Source organism: Sander lucioperca, chromosome 10 (genome assembly GCF_008315115.2).
Source record: "Sander lucioperca isolate FBNREF2018 chromosome 10, SLUC_FBN_1.2, whole genome shotgun sequence".
Taxonomy (NCBI): domain Eukaryota; kingdom Metazoa; phylum Chordata; class Actinopteri; order Perciformes; family Percidae; genus Sander; species Sander lucioperca.
In genome coordinates, this window is record NC_050182.1 from 40,244,594 (window position 1) to 40,260,936 (window position 16,343).

The 16,343-nt window shown below is 40.7% G+C and overlaps 1 protein-coding gene across 3 annotated transcripts in view; it reads right to left on the reverse strand.

Annotated features, from left to right (window-relative positions):
- Positions 1–16,343, reverse strand: part of tsnare1 (T-SNARE Domain Containing 1) — a 242,440-nt gene that overhangs the window by 158,186 nt on the left and 67,911 nt on the right. For all 3 annotated transcript variants that reach the window (XR_004898681.1, XR_004898680.1, XM_031322750.2), the window contains exons 3-7: positions 14,342–14,419; positions 13,235–13,304; positions 565–655; positions 383–457; positions 148–204 (exon numbers count right to left, since the gene is read on the reverse strand). Coding sequence is in view for 1 of the 3 variants with exons in the window: in XM_031322750.2 (XP_031178610.1) it covers positions 148–204; positions 383–457; positions 565–655; positions 13,235–13,304; positions 14,342–14,419 (371 nt within the window). In the remaining 2 variants the exon portion in view is untranslated. The remainder of the gene's footprint in view (positions 1–147; positions 205–382; positions 458–564; positions 656–13,234; positions 13,305–14,341; positions 14,420–16,343) is intronic.

Below are 16,343 nucleotides of genomic sequence, written 5' to 3' on the forward strand. Positions count from 1 at the left end.
CTGTAACAGAGTGGAAGAGACTGAACACAGCTTTAAAGGAGCCCCTGTGAAGGTGCAATTTTGCAAAAAAATGGCATCTCATCACCCTGCTCTTTTGTGAATGACAGTGAAATAAAGCGCAGGTTATCAACCTCCATAGCAGCTCACCTTATTCTTGTCTGTCTGCGCTGGAGGGAGCAAGGCCCTTGAACGCTCTGCAATTTTCTGAAAATGGAGGAAATAAAGAGATCGGGTGAAAGACAGTTTTGCTTGTATATGTACCACTTTCTGTCATTGGAGCAGCTACATATATAGTTTTTGTATTACTGTTATTACAAGGAATTCATTGACAAATGAGTGCATTTATAAAAGCAAATGAAGATATTCTGTATGTGGAGGATACCTTCTGCAGATCCCCATAGCGCTGCACAGACTCTGAGAGTTCAGTCTTTAGTCTGGTCAGGTGCAGACGGTCTTGCTGTGCAACAACACAAGATTAGCCTTAATTAGCTCAAAGGTTGTTTAATCCACTTTTTGGTCTTCAAAAATGACAGTGAATTAGGGAAGAAGTTGAGCATGAAATACCCGTGAAGAGCCACTGATTATATCAGAGAGCTGTTTGATGAGTTGGCTTGTGCTGGTGATGACTTTGTTGGTTTGCTGCTGAATGGAGTGTCTGGGGAAAAAGATTGGAAGAAAGACAGAGAGAGAGAGAGAGAGAGAGAGAGAGAGAGAGAGAGAGAGAGAGAGAGAGAGAGAGAGAGAGAGAGATGCGGTGTGAAGCAAGGATGCTGTATAAGTCCTGCATTATTCAACCTGTACATAAATGAACTTACAGACCAGTTGGACCTATCAGCAGCTCCAGGCCTCGCACTCTTAGACAGAGATTAAATACTCTAAATATTAAATAATTTTGTTGTCTCCAACCAGAGATTGTCTTCAACAAAACCTGTCCATCCTGGAACAATACTGCCATAACTGGGCATTGGAGGTCAATTTCAAGAAAACTCAAATTATGATCTTTAAAAAAAAAGCCAGATGTCTTGAAACCAAACACCATTTTACTTTGAATAACACCCAAATTAAACCCACACAAAATTATACTTACCTTGGTCTGACCTTATCTGTGTCAGGAAATTTCAATAAAGCCATACATTCACATACAGGGTAATGTATGCATTAAAAACCAAGCTTTTCAGCATTAACATTCCAATTAGAATCTGGACTAAAATATTTGATAGTGTAATTGTAACGACAGCACTATATGGAAGTGAAATTTGGGGTCCACTCAGTAGATTGGAGCATGACTCCTGGGACAAACACCCGATAGAGACCCTACACACAGAATTCTGTAGAAGAATTCTAAACATTCAAAGGAAAACCCCAAATAAAAAACCCAAGAGCTGAATGGTGAAGATAACTAACCAGGCTCCCATCAGCACTGGTTCAAAACAACACAACAGAACTAAACAGATTATGAATCATTCAAAAGATTAATATTTAGAACATTGGAAAAGTCAAACAAAAACACAAAGTAGACTAAATTGTTATTTGACTCTTAACAGAATATAAATTGGCTGAGTATGTGCACACTGTCAGAGATCTAAAGCAGAGACGGATCCTGACTAAATACAGGCTCAGTGACCACCAACTGGCCGTAGAGACAGGAAGACTCAGACAGACATGGCTGCCCAGAGAGAAGCGTATATGTGCTCACTGCTCAACAGGGGAGCTAGAAACAGAGATACACTTCCTCCTCCACTGTGAACAATTATCTACACTAAGAGATTTACACTTTGGAAAAATAGCCAAAGAAATAGCTAATTTCCCAATGTTAACATCAGAAAAGAAGCTGGTAGTTCTCCTAGGAGAAGGGACAGCAGCTCCACTGGCAGCTAAATATGGATCTGCCTGCCACAACCTGACTCACCACTATAAGATCCCAACATTACAGGTTGGTTTAGGATTGTACAGTAATTATATTGTACAAAACAGTTAAGAATTATATTGTGTTATGTAATTGTTTTGTAATGTAGTGTGTTGTATAACTATCAGTGCAGTATAGAATCTATGTGACACCTACTGTATGTATTTAATATGTGACATGTACTATATATGCATTTTCTGTAAATTGCTTTGTTCATGCCAATAAAGCAAACTGAATTGAATTGAATTGAGAGAGAGAGAAAGAGAGAGAGAGAGAGAGAGAGAGAGAGAGAGAGAGAGAGAGAGAGCGCATTCACTGAATTACTTCACACTAAATGGGACTTGCCAATATGCTAATAATTGTATAAAACAGTTGCCAAGAGCTACTTAGTAATACTTTACTTATATGTTATACATTATACCTAAGTAGAGTAGTCTATATTGACAATGTTTCATTTCCGGGATTGTTCTGTTGCCGCTGGAGGTTCCACCGGATTTCCCTCATTTTTGGCTGGATGTCCGTCCCCTTCCTCTTTCTTTGTGTTGGCATTCTAAATGGATTTATGAGGACTAACTCAGATCTCTGCAGGGTAAATCCAGACAGCTATCTAGACTATCTGTCCAATCTGAGTTTTCTGTTGCACGACTAAAACAACCTTTGAAGGTACACATGTTCCACCAAAACAAGTTCCTTCCCAAGGCTATTTTGCAGAGGCACTGTGGCTCCGTCCGGCGCTTAGCACTGCCCAAGACGATTGTGATTGGTTTAAAGAAATGCCAATAAACCAGAGCATGCTTTTTCTCCTATCCCAGAATGCTGTGTGGACTAGCCAGATCTTCCTCTGCAGCACTGTGGAGGAAGGTCTGGTAATGCGAGACTAACGTAAGAGTGATAATTTTCATGTCAGGAAGGACAAGCTGTCAGTGGATTGACATCAGGGATGAAAGACCATTATGGATGGTAAAATTCTGAAAAACCTGTTTAAAGAAAATAATCCAGTCTAAAACTGTTAACAAGGCATTTAGACTCATATTGAACATCCACAACTTGTTTTTCTTTAACACATCACCCTGCAAATGGGTTAGCATAGTTTTGAATTTTACCACTGCAGTATCCCTTTAGAATCTTCTAGCCTTTAAAACAGCACAACAGCCAGCGTGCAGCTTTCAAAGTCCAGTGGACTACTTATTATTTGATTGTAACTTTTAGGAGAAAGGGTTGCTTATTGGACCAGAATGCAATGTAGTTGCAGCCTCAAGTTATAACCTGCAGTTGTATTATGAGAAAGCCCAAATATTTCAGGTACCAATATACTCCATCAGAACTGATTGATGATGGCCGAATAGCTTCCCCCTATCCATTCCGACATGGTATTGTGTCCAACCATTTCAGCAACTTTCAGAATCCGACAATATGACTGTCACAGCCACAATGTCACGTCTCCCCCTTCTCTATGATGGCCAACTTGTCATCCTGCCTTCCAGTGTGGCTATAAAGGCCAAACTATTTATTTTCTAACCTAACCCTGACTTTTAGTTTGATATAAAGCTTGCTTTATACCACCTAAGTGGATCTTTACCCTTTCACGCATAGTGGTCACTACAGAGGACAGCTATTCAAATGCCATTTCCGTGCATATGCATGGGTTTTGATGGTTTAATTGCACATCAGCCACCACAGTGGACAAAGGTCTGTCATTCCATACACTGCCACCCACTGGCCAGGTGCTGTAAGTGCCACACAAATTTCACAAATCCAAGATGGCCGACGTAGCAAACAAAAATTTAAAGGTGCTCTAAGCGATGTCCCACATTTTTTAGGCTACAACATTTTTTGTCACATACAGCAAACATCTCCTCACTATCCGCGAGCTGCCTGTCCCCTGAACACACTGTAAAAAAACGCGGTCCTTGTAGACAACCCAGGCTCTACAAATGCCAACAAAAACAAACTGTGCCAAGTGAGAAATGCGTGTTTAAACAAAATGAAGTTTAACACAACATAAAAACACTTAGGGGAAATAAAATCCTGACTGAGGTTTTCATAATTCATGCCTGAAAGGGTTAATAGGTCACTAGAAAATCTGTTTTTACACAAAGCAAATTGCAAACTTCATTGAACTAACCCTTGCAAGATTTGCTGAGCTAGCCCGCTCTCAGGTATGTATGGTTGAGATTACATTTGACCAGCAGAGTGACTGAGATCGAACAGTGTAACGCAGACAAATCCTCTCTGCACCTTCACGTTTTTACAGGGAAGCTTCGACAGGGCGGAAAGGTTGAAGGTGCAGCCATATTCATGACTCTCCAGCACGTCCGCTGGAAGTCATCCCCGCTCGTCAGCAGCCTCACTTCCCCCAGAGGCCAACTCCCATCCTCCAGACTTGACTTGCCCCACAGAGATAGGCAGCTACACAAACACACCTCTGCAGCTACATACCCTATCTATCTATCTATCTATCTATCTATCTATCCAAATATTGATCGATCTGTAGCTGTTGGCAGGACGAGCAGACGGACCATAGTGCATTGCAGCTAGAAGGAGCATGTAACTATAACTCTGTGTCAAAATATCACGATGGGAAAATACCTGAAAAACATCTCCCATCACATCTTTGCAGAGCAGGGTTAAAGAGAGTTGAGGAGTCAGGGAAGTAGACAGGGTGGAAGTTAATTGTGCTGCGAGAAATAAAATTGTACTGTAAGGATATAATTAAATTGGACTGCAGCCAGAGAAGAAGTTTTACACTTATAATGTAATCAAGATCTAAGGCTTTACATGCCCAGAATGCTGTCTTTTAGTGTTGCTGAAGAGATAGTAAATCTGTATATGCTTGAGATCACTTGGTATGATAATATAAATTGAATATTCCAAAGAATGGAGTATTGTATAGCAGTATAGTGTATGAGCGATAACATAAAAAAGTTGCCTTTTACTTACATGGCTAACTTGTCCAAGGCTAAGTACTCTACATACTGTACTATATAAATATGATTAGCCTTTACAGTATATATGCGTTATGATTAGATTTGACACACACCGGTCTCAGCCACAATATGGGTGCACACACACATACACGCACACACACACACGCACACGCACACACATACTCTCTCACACACACACACACACACACACACACACACACACACACACACACACACACACACTCTCTCTCTCAACAGTAAGATTAACAATTGCTAAACCTAAGCCTAGACCTCAGATGCATCATCGTTTAGCTGTCGAGCTAAACGATGACTCATCATATGTCTGCATAACATATTTTAAAATCACATTTAGCTTATGCTCCATCATGTTACCCACCAAAATTACACAGCAGAGTACAGACTGTAAGGCTGGCACTCTGAATTAGGGATCTGGAGGAATAATAAACAAATAACAAATATGAGTCTGTATGAATTGGCATTTTTGATGCACAATGGGAATGAGGAGAGTTTTATTTTAGGAACACAATTTAATGCATCAAACAATCTACAACATGCAAATAGTTGCCCTCGCAAATAACAGAACCTCACTCACCAATAAGTGATGAACATGTTGCCCTGGTCTGATTGCTGCAAACAACTTACAGGGGCACTCAAAATTATAATAATGGTTCAAATATTTGGAGCAGAGGCCGAGATATCATGACTTTACTACCTAGCATAGATCAAGCTCCAAAAACACTGGATCCTAACATTTCCCATGATGCAACTCAGCAGTATCTTTCATTTTAGCACCCTTCCTGTTAAATGCCCACGTCTTTCATGGTCCCTACCAGGGGTGTTTCTAGGAGTTGACCAGGGGCCTCATTTATAAAACCGTGCATAGAATGCACACTAACTGTTTGAATGAGGAAATGCGTACACCAAAAAATATTCTGATTAATGAAACCTGCATTCGCCTGCCATTGCGGATATTCCTTTTATAAATGCCAGATCATGCACATACAGTAGATCAGCCTCCTTGACCATACATGGTCAATGCAAAGCCTTTATGAATGTTAATGCATAGAAATGGGCCTACTGATCAAGATGTTGGAAGTAGGGAAGCGGGGGGCGTGGCCCCTTTCGACAGCACCAAACATTTGTTTTTATTAGGAATTGGTGCTTAAAGTTGTCTGACTTTCATTTCTGTCTTTTATATTTCCTTACAACATTAAGAATATATGCGTTCAAAGACTTTAGTTTTCTACATTTTTTCACATTCTACAAATGTGTTAGGGTCACTATTATCTCCTGGCTAGTTGACTTGGTTCCAGGCTTAGAGCTCTTTATATATGCATTTTCTGAAACGTCAATGGAACTATTGAATGGGGAAAATCAATTCGGGAACCAGACCCATTAAAAAAGTGGGCAGTCACTGTTGAGCTCTATAACGCTACTGTAATACTTGTCGAAAATGTCTCACTGTATCTTAATCATGGCTTAATGTTGGAGCTAGACCGAAGGTGAAGGGGTTAACAAGTGTTGGTGCAGGTTACCAAATTGTGTAGCAAGTAGGTATACATATACATATATTATGTAAAGAAGTATGACAGACTGACCAAATAACCAACCATCACTGCTTTTTTTTTGGGAAATTCAGTTAATGCCTACCATACACTAGAAGACTTTGAAAAGACTAAAGTGTGACACCATCTCACATCTAAAGACAATCATCTCACATCTAACGTTAAAGATTGTCATAATAAGTAAAGACTGGGGGTCTTGCAGACATTGCAAGACTACAACTAGATCCGTTTTAAAAAATGTAATCAAGCTAGCTAACTACTGCTAGAGTTGGCTGGTAACTTAAGGGAAAGTTAGCAGATTTTCTGTTCTGCCGTACATGCAGATGAATGTCTCCAGTACCCGGACGTCCGCTGTTATCTGCCGGTAAATCTCCCGTTGGGTGACTCACTTCAAAAGGGTTGAAACTTTCTTTCTTTAGCATTTAGCTACATAAACGACACTGGCTTCATCTGTTTGCTGGTTCCTGTTTGGTGCTGGAGGGAGCGCACCCAATGGTTGTTGACAATGGTCACATGATATAACTTCACTACCAAGACTTAAAACTTACGATACTATCAAACCCATTTGATTTTGTCTGAACGTTCAGATGGGAAAAAGACTGATTGGGACTGAGTTTTATGACCAAACGAAGGAGACGAGGGGAGCACGCCAACTCTAGCAAGACTCATGAGTTCATTCTGATATTGGAAAATAGTCTGCGACAGTGGTGGTCTAAGGTAGGCATAAAAAGGTGCAGTTGTCAGCTGAGGCCAATTTCTGCTCACTGACAATACTTTTAAGGGACTCAATCAACAGCAACTTTCCATAACAGATGGACAATTGTATTCACATTGACAGGTAGAAGTAGAGGCAAGTAAAAGGAATCCTTTAAAACTTGCAGTGTAAAAATACAATCAGAGCTGTGCTTGAGAGATGATGAGCTCTGATGGATTATCCATGAGTCAGTGGAAGCCCTGCCCACCACTGCTACGCTGTTACTAAACAATCAGAGCTCGCCCACTACGGAGGACCCCCGAGAAGACCTCTGCAGTGTAGCTGAACAGTGATACATCTGCTACTCACACTCTTCCTCCACAACAAGCTCGAGAGCCAGGCGGCCAAAAACAGCATGCAAAAGATTGGAATTTCTCACACTGTGAATTTCAATCAGTCACCTCTGTTGTGTGTTTCTCCTGTCTGCTTGGTGTTTGGTATTCCTTTGAGGTCTGGCTGGCCCTAGTGGAGGATAACCGAGGAGTCTGGGAGCAGCTGGCTGCAGGGGGAGGTGTGAAGGAGGGAAGGGGTAGGGTGCGGGGGGTGCTGTTCTGACTGCAATCATAGTTTGAGGGCTTACAGGATAGAGCGGCGCTTATACTAGGCTCTGATAAGGATTAAACCACCAAACTGCTGTTGCTGCTGACCTGTCGCTAGCTCAGATGACAAAGCAGAACATTTGTAAAACTCAGCACCGACTGAAGTCCAAAATGCACCGGTGCGCTATGATGTCACCTTGTTCACACTAACCACATGGGGAAGAGAGCGTAGTAGCTGCTCCGGGCCTCCATCAGGGTCTACACAGGATGTCTTCAACCGCAGTATTGATATGGGCTCAGACATGTTGACAGCTCGACACTTACTCACATCACTGTACTGACCAGTTTTGGGTTAGGTCAGGGGCTACAACCCTAGGCATGTCTGCCACCACTGGCACGCGGTGGCTCAACCAATGGCACACTAGCAATAAGTGTGCAAGAGACCTTTTTGGAAATGTCCCAATCACCATGCCAAAATACCTCGTTCACAGCCATTGGCAGGAGCACTGCCTGGTATTTATGGTAGTTTGATTGACTTTTTCCCATCTGCATTCCGTGAAGACCCACCTTACTAGGCTCTGATTGGCTAGTACTTATTGCATTCTTGACCTAATGCTGCGCAAAGGAAAAAAATAACCCTGTCTGAGCGGGCGTGGTCGATCATGGCAGACTTAATTCTGCTAATATGGCACACTGATTAACAAAAACATTTTAAAATGGCACTTCATTTGAAAACAGGTTGCCAACTCATTGGTTAGGTAATTACTGGCAGTTTGATAAAGGGTTGACATTAGTTTCATCTCTGTGCTCTCAATGGTCTGTTCTGGGATGTGTTAGCTACATGTAAGGTCTGGAAGTGTGAGGAGGGGGTTATGGCTGGGTTATGCTATAAAGTAACTAGTTTTTACGACGTCATGTTTAACCTCCTCGGAGGGCAAAAGTGCTGATGGCGTATGCTGTTCTGAATGGTCACACAGGAATGTGGAGTGATGTCATATAGAGGGGGGAGACGTGGTAGTCGTTAAATATGGGGGACACTGCAGACATTTTCATATTTTTTTTCAGATTTAATATTGTTACCCTAGATTGTACACACGAAAAGTACCAGAAATAGTTACCTCCCTCTCAAAAAACAATTACTATTGTAGTAGAATAACCCTTTATTTGTAACACACTAACGCATCTAAATACAGACCTGATTATGAAGTGAGAAACTCACAATCCTTCACTAATGACTTTCCAATAAGCCATGTATAAATAAATGTCATAAGTCATAAGTCATTACAAATCTTTCATTTTTAATGAACTGATCATACAGACTACTGTATATTTGAGCATATAATAACGGTACTCCTCAGTAGTTGTGTCCTTTTCAGTGACGATACAGATTTGTACTTTCTGAGCTTTCAACCACATCTCAGGTCAGCGGATGGAGCTTGATTAGTTATAAGTTGTTATTTTGTAATCTAGTTAGAAGAGCCAGCAGTGCTATGACAGGACAGTCCACAGTGCACTGTGATTTTAATCCTTTGCAGGAGGACTCTACTGCTACTGTTGTGAATTGTATTTTGTAAATGGTGCCTATTAAGTTCAATGGAGTTGCTCGCCTGGAGCATACGCCAAAAATGTTTCCAAGCTTCAGGGTTTACTTCCGTTACATGTGGCCCACTGAATCTGTGAAGTAGGGTTTCTCCTGCTGAACCATAGACTTTACATTGTGGTGACATCACAGGTTTTTAAATCGCTTTTCTCGGCTAGAGGGAAGTTTTTCAAAAATAAAAAGTCCATGCATTAAAAATTCAGAATAGAAAAAAGTCAAAACTGACCTTGTTTGCAGTACTAGGTGCCCTGTCAACAGTTTTACAGACATCTCTTTTACAATGGTGGCCTCTGGGGGAAATCTGTTTTGGGCTATAGGGAAATTTTTTTTCTCATTTTAGTCTCACTTAGAGTGATGGGAATAATAGATAAAAAAAAGAAGGAATGGTTTCTAACACAGGTCTCATCAGCTGCTCACACCATGCACCTCACACCACCCAGTAACATGGGGAATAAAACGCAGGACTACGATGATCCTCTGGTTCAAGCTATTCCTCTGATAGTCAGGTGATGTCCATGACACAAAAACACATGCAAGGGATAGACAGGGAAGAATAAGACTGATGTGAACATAGACATTGAGATGCTGTTAAAAGCTCCTAGTCATAAGTAAGTGGACCTTTGAGCTTAGATTCTCTTCAACAAATATTGTTCCCACAAATAAAGAATAAACATCCATACACAGCTTTTGGAATGTGTCATGACCAAAGAAATGCACTCAACATCTATGTTAGGCCTCAAGGATACTCTCAATGTATTTAGGTGAGAAACAAGGTGAACGTAACTTGTACTGGAAAACTTCACAGGATACCTTCAACAGCACTTTCCTTCCAATGTGCCTGGCATGCTGCACCACCTGATCCCACAACACATTCTCACTCTCACCAAGTAAAAAAAAAAACAAAAAAAACCAATCCCACCAAGTCAAATAGTGAAAATTGGTCAGGTTTGTTATTGACACAAAAAGTCTCCTTTAGCGTCATATTTTGACGCTCTGGGTTGGGACTCTTGGTGTCCCTATTTGACGCTCTCAGGACTCGCGCCTAGCCCTTTGGCTTCATATTTGGATGCTCTTGGTCGGGACTATTGGCATCACTTTTTGACGGTCTGGGTTGGGCAGAAGTTTAACTGACATGCGGCACAAGAACGGGACAGTTAGATATAGAGAAGATGGTGGGTGGGGTTGCAAAATGTACATTTCAGTGACACGCGGGACAATAACGGGACATGAACCCCGGTCTCCTTCCTTTGTTGTTTTACTCATCCACCACCCCAACCAACCTCCTTACGCCTATTTTTGTTTTTTAATACTACTCTCTACCGTTGTCTCTCTTAATACTACATCATCTTACAGCGCCACGGTGGAGCTGCTGCTCTGCCCGGTGCGTTCCATACAGACACTAAAGGGAGATTTTTGTGTCGGTATCTGAGTGTCTGAGAGACACTGACCAAGCGTCAGTATTTGACGAGTTGGGAAAGAGAACGGGTTGGATCCCACACACTTAACATTTTATATTTACATTTATAGGGATGTATTTTAAGTGCTTTAAGATGCTTTCAATGAGAGCAATAGGGAATTATTGTTCAATTCCCAGACCACAAAGACAATTATACCCATATGAACACACACAGCTGCAGTTATGAAATCCATCTGACATTTAAATGTGCATCTCCAACAGAATACACCTACTGTTGGTTCACACGTACACATGGCTGTATGAAAGTGGTGCTTTAACGTGGGTTTGAGAGGCAGAGTGATGTCTGCTTGTTGTGTAAGAGTGGAGGAGGATGAGGTGGAGAGGTGCATCTGAGTCTGAAAAGATGGCTGTGACATTTATACCTGTTTCCTGCATGTGCCCAGCCATGTTTGTGAGGAATATTGATTTCTCTGCGTTCTAGGAATGCACTAAGGTAAAAGTAAAGGTACTTTATTGTCACATACACATACATGTAGCAGAATTCATTATCTGCATTTAACCCATCCCTCAAGGAAGCAGTGGGCAGTCCAGTGGCGGTTTTTGAAAGTTTTCTGAAAAGCAAACATTTTTTGACTACTTTTTTTTTTTTAAAGGGCGTGCGCCAGTGAGCATTCAATAGGGGAGCAGATTTCATACAATAACATCATTGCTGATTTTGCATCAAGGAAGGCCAGAAAGGTCAGGTTTTAGTTTTAGTTTGTGTTTTCTGTTCTTAGTGCATTAGTGTAACAGTTGGATTCTCTTTAGTGTGTTTTCACATTTGTGTGATGAAGGATTTGTGCTATTTAGAATAGGCCTATTTATTCTATATTTTATTTGTATATTATTCTTAATATTTTATATTATTGTTGCTCTCTGCTATTGTTACAATTTTTATATATCTGATTGTATATATTTTTGGCACACACATATATATATATATATATATATATATATATATATATATATATATATATATATTAACATAACATATACATATTATAACAACATAAGTAAAAGAGAAAATTATATTTCTCAATTGCACAAATCTTTCATTAGAACATTTGAAAAACACACTTAAGAGAATCCAGTTATTTAACTATTGAAATTACAACAGGAAACACACTTTTTAAGTTGCACATCTCCAACTCCAACATTTTCAAAAGACAATGAACACAATTCTGCACAAAATATGACAGTATAAGTTATCAGAACTTAAAATAAATATACACATTTTGTGGGTTTTTTTGGGGTGGTGGGGGGCGCTCGAAGGGGGTCTCACCCTGGGTGTAATTCAATGTAGAACCGCCACTGGGGCAGCCATTTACAGTGCCCGAGGACCAACTCCAGATCTGAGCCAGTGCCTTGATCAAGGGCACTAACTGGAGAACCTAGTACATGTTTTTTGATGATGGGGGAAACCGGAGCACATGGAGGAAACCCACACAAACATGGGGAGAACATACAAACTCCACAAAGAAAGGCCCGGAACGACCTGAATTTGAACCCAGAAGCTTCTTGCTGTGAGGCCACAGTGCTAACCAGTCGGCCACCATGCTGAACAGAAAACAGCTCTATTGTAGTCCAAGCCTTTACTTCCGTGTCAAACGTGCGTCACTTTGTAACAGATGTTATAATGCTTGTCTAGCTGCTAGCATGGCACTCCCTCATACTCTGCTTCTGACTGGCTAGTAGTCCTTACCTAGCTACTGTGCATGTGCAACTCCCAACAAAGATGGAACAGAAGTGAGATGTCTCACTCTGTAGCTAAAACAGAGAGCTCAACACACAGGGTGAAAAGAGGAGCTGCAGCAATGTGCAGTACAACAAAAATATATGGTGTTTTCTGAAAATTAAACCACGTAAACCTATTCTGGTACAACCTCTAAATACAATTATGAACCTGAAAATGAGCATAATATGAGCACTTTAAGTTCACATACCTAAAAACTAAGTGCGGTACGTTGTTACTTTCCACCATATGAAAAATAATAATTCAAGTAAGTATTTGCCACAGCATTTATGTTTTACTTGCTCTTGTTTAACTTTCCTTCTTGCTGTCGAGTCTGTTTGGCATTATGATGTGCTGTGGCATGCTGCATCTGCTAAGAGGCGGTCAGTCAGTCGGGGGCGCTCCTGTCCAAACACAGCCCTGTGTCCTCTGCACACCAGTGAATGCCTAATGCGCTAACAAAGACAATGACACTCAGGGGGTGCCGGCCATTAATCTACTTAGGCGTTTTGCCGTGTGCATTTCCACGATTACAGGGGCGGGTCAAATTCTATTAACCGTGAGATTTGAGGGTTTTGGCAGATGGCGGGTTACCATTCCAACCACGGGCAAGAACAAGACTTGCTTTTATTTCACAAAACTCAAGAGTCTTGCTTCTTGCAGAGAAACATGTGTATGTGTGTGTGTGTGTGTGTGTGTGTGTGTGTGTGTGTGTGTGTGTGTGTGTTACTCACAGACTCTGTCGTAGCTCTGCTGTATCTCTAGATGTTCCGAGTGATTGAAGATTCTTCTCTAGTGTGACAACTGGAGGAACAATACAAACATTGAGTGTGTACGAGACTCACTCACACACACACACACACACACACACACACACACACACACACACACACACACACACACACAAATGATTGTTTCACTATCTTTGTGGGGACCCGTCATTGACATAATGCATTCCCTAGCCCCTTAACCTAACCTTAACCATCATAACTAAATGCCTAACCTTAACCCTTACCCTCACCCTAACCATAACCTAATTCTAACCCTAATCCTAAAACCAAGTCTTAACCCTCAAACAGCCCTTTAAACTTGTGGGGTCCAGCATTTTGGCCCCACAAAGCTGTCGGGACCCCACAAGTATACTGGACTCCCGGTTTTTGGACCCCACGAATATAGTTAAACAAGACCACACACACACACACACACACACACACACACACACACACACACACAGACACTTTTTTTATGATAATAAAGAGGCGTGGTTAACTTTATAGACTGTGAACTTGTGTTACTACATTATCTGGGTCACATGACAATGATATATAACCAAAAGATTTATCCTGGAATTCACTCCAAACTGTAATTTGTCTTAAAAAGTAATAACTAAATGAATATTTTTAAATTTGACTGAAAGAGACAATTGTATCGTTAATCGCAATTATTTCTGACACAATTAATTGTACAGCAAAATTTGGAATTGTTACAGCTCTACTTCTAATCTCATCCCAAAACCAAAGTTTTAATCCTTTTATAGCAAAATCCAAACCCTAATCTACCTGAACTCTCACCTACTTTCATCCCTAAAGCCAGATCCGAATTTTAGAATAACTTTGAAGAGAGGAAGACCAAGGCCAATATGTCCCTGGAGCACAAGGACAAATGCACGCATGCATGCACGCATACACACACACACACACACACACACACACACACACACACACACGCTTGCACAAACACACGCACACACACACACACACACACACACACACACACACACGCTTGCACAAACACACGCACACACACACAGAGACAGATTTAGAGATGAGTGATCTTTTTACCGTTGGCGTTGATCTGGAAGATATTGGAGGAGGTCTCCTGAAACACATCTTGCAGTTCTGAGGGGCTGACCTGTGTGGCTTAGGAGAAAACATGATATCAGCAAACAGTTCTTGGCCCAGTGGAGCATGACACTGAGAGCGGATCACACAGTAACAGCATGTGAGACAACTGCCTTAGCATTTTCTTTTATCAAAACAGTGGCTTTACATAATTCCAACATGTGTTATGCCTGCATTAATTAGGGCCGTGCAATTCATCAAATATAGATGAAAAGCTGAATATTGGTTTGTTTAAAAAAAGCTATGTTTGCTAAAGACAAAGAGCAGTGGGCCGACGATAGATGGGTTAAGCCAAAATTGCATATTGTTATGATGATAAAACCTGAACATGGCACAGAGAATTATGTTGTATATAACTTGTCTGAAAGGCAAAGATCTCTATGTGCTCAGTTGAGATCTGGTGTGTTACCTTTGACTATTGAAACAGGACGATATGTTGATGTAGAGGAGGAAAAACGGATATGTCCCATGTGTTGTTTGAATGATAGAATATAGAAAATGAGTTCCATTTAGTTTTCTTTTTATTGTGAATGGCGTGACTCTTTGTTAAGTAAGATAAAAGCAGATATTGAATATGGATGATGTTCAAAGATTGAGATGGCTGTTCACATGTGAAACATATAAATTAGCCAGCTATGTTGAGACAGCCTGGGAGAAGAGGGAAAAAGCTCTTTACCGAGATGATCCATAGATGAGGATTTGTTGTTTCGATATACTATGTGCGTGTGTGCTGTGTGTATGTATAAGTGTATGTATATGTGTGTATATATATATACTTGTATTCATGTATTTCTCCGAATGATTTGTATTTGCGACCAGAAGACGTTAAATAAGTTTGTGGTGTCTTGTAATGTGGGATGGGCCAAATGTTTGGCATGACACAGAAATCAAATTATACTAAACTAAACTATAGATTTCGATTTCGGCTCCTAACGATCACAAAAACAATGTAATTGAGAAAAACTATTATTTTTTGCCAATTACATCTTTCAAGTAAGGGCTTATTTTGTCTTGTGGTTTGAATGAAAGAAATAGATTTGTTCACATTTTTTGTTCACAAAATTCAACTCAATTGTTTTCTATTCATGCAATCTCTGGCAAATGAGGTTTTGATAGTGACAGCATGTAATTTAAAGCATCACTGCTGCCTTTATATCCTCTGTGCAGGAAAAACCTGGGCATGAGTGGCACCATTTTATTTGACATCTCAGTCATGGTGACTAGTGCTGCTCATGCAATATGCCCACATTTACATCAGACTGAGCTGAAAAGGGGACTTTTATAAAATAAATGTAAAGACTTGAAAGACCTAACACATCTACATTAATTAGTGGTAGGACATAGTATAGTAGAAACATTGACATTTACAGTAATTGTATTGAAATACTTTACATGTTTATTATAATGAATACATGTGGAAATTAAATGGACATCAAAGGCTGCCGGAGCCTCTAATGCTGAATGTAACTGCAGTGATTATGATAGAGTGAATGGGGAAAATGGCATGGCACTAAGCCACAGGCTGGCAGCAAGAGTGGTGAGTCTACTGTACAAATTATGTGGGCAGCGCCATTTTCCTTTTTCAAACGCACGTCATTGAAAATGACAGGGGGGTTTAATGGCCTCGAGCCATTACTGAGCAGGCTGAGATCAACATCACAACCTGTACAAGCTGCACGCACAAGCCATCTCACCCACCCTTTTGTCAAAAACTGCACCCGGAAATTATTGCAATTACCGCAGTTTTTTTCTGACATGGCCAATAGTACAGGGGTATAAATAAAATGTAGAGGTTGAAAAAGCTCAACAGTCTGTATTTGCAGAGAGGTGGATTAAATATTGGCATGAAAAGAGAGACAGTGAAAGCAGAGACAAAGACAGAGCTGGACAATGAAACAGATATTCACCGCGCGGGCTGGAGGAAGAACTGTGAGATCTCCAA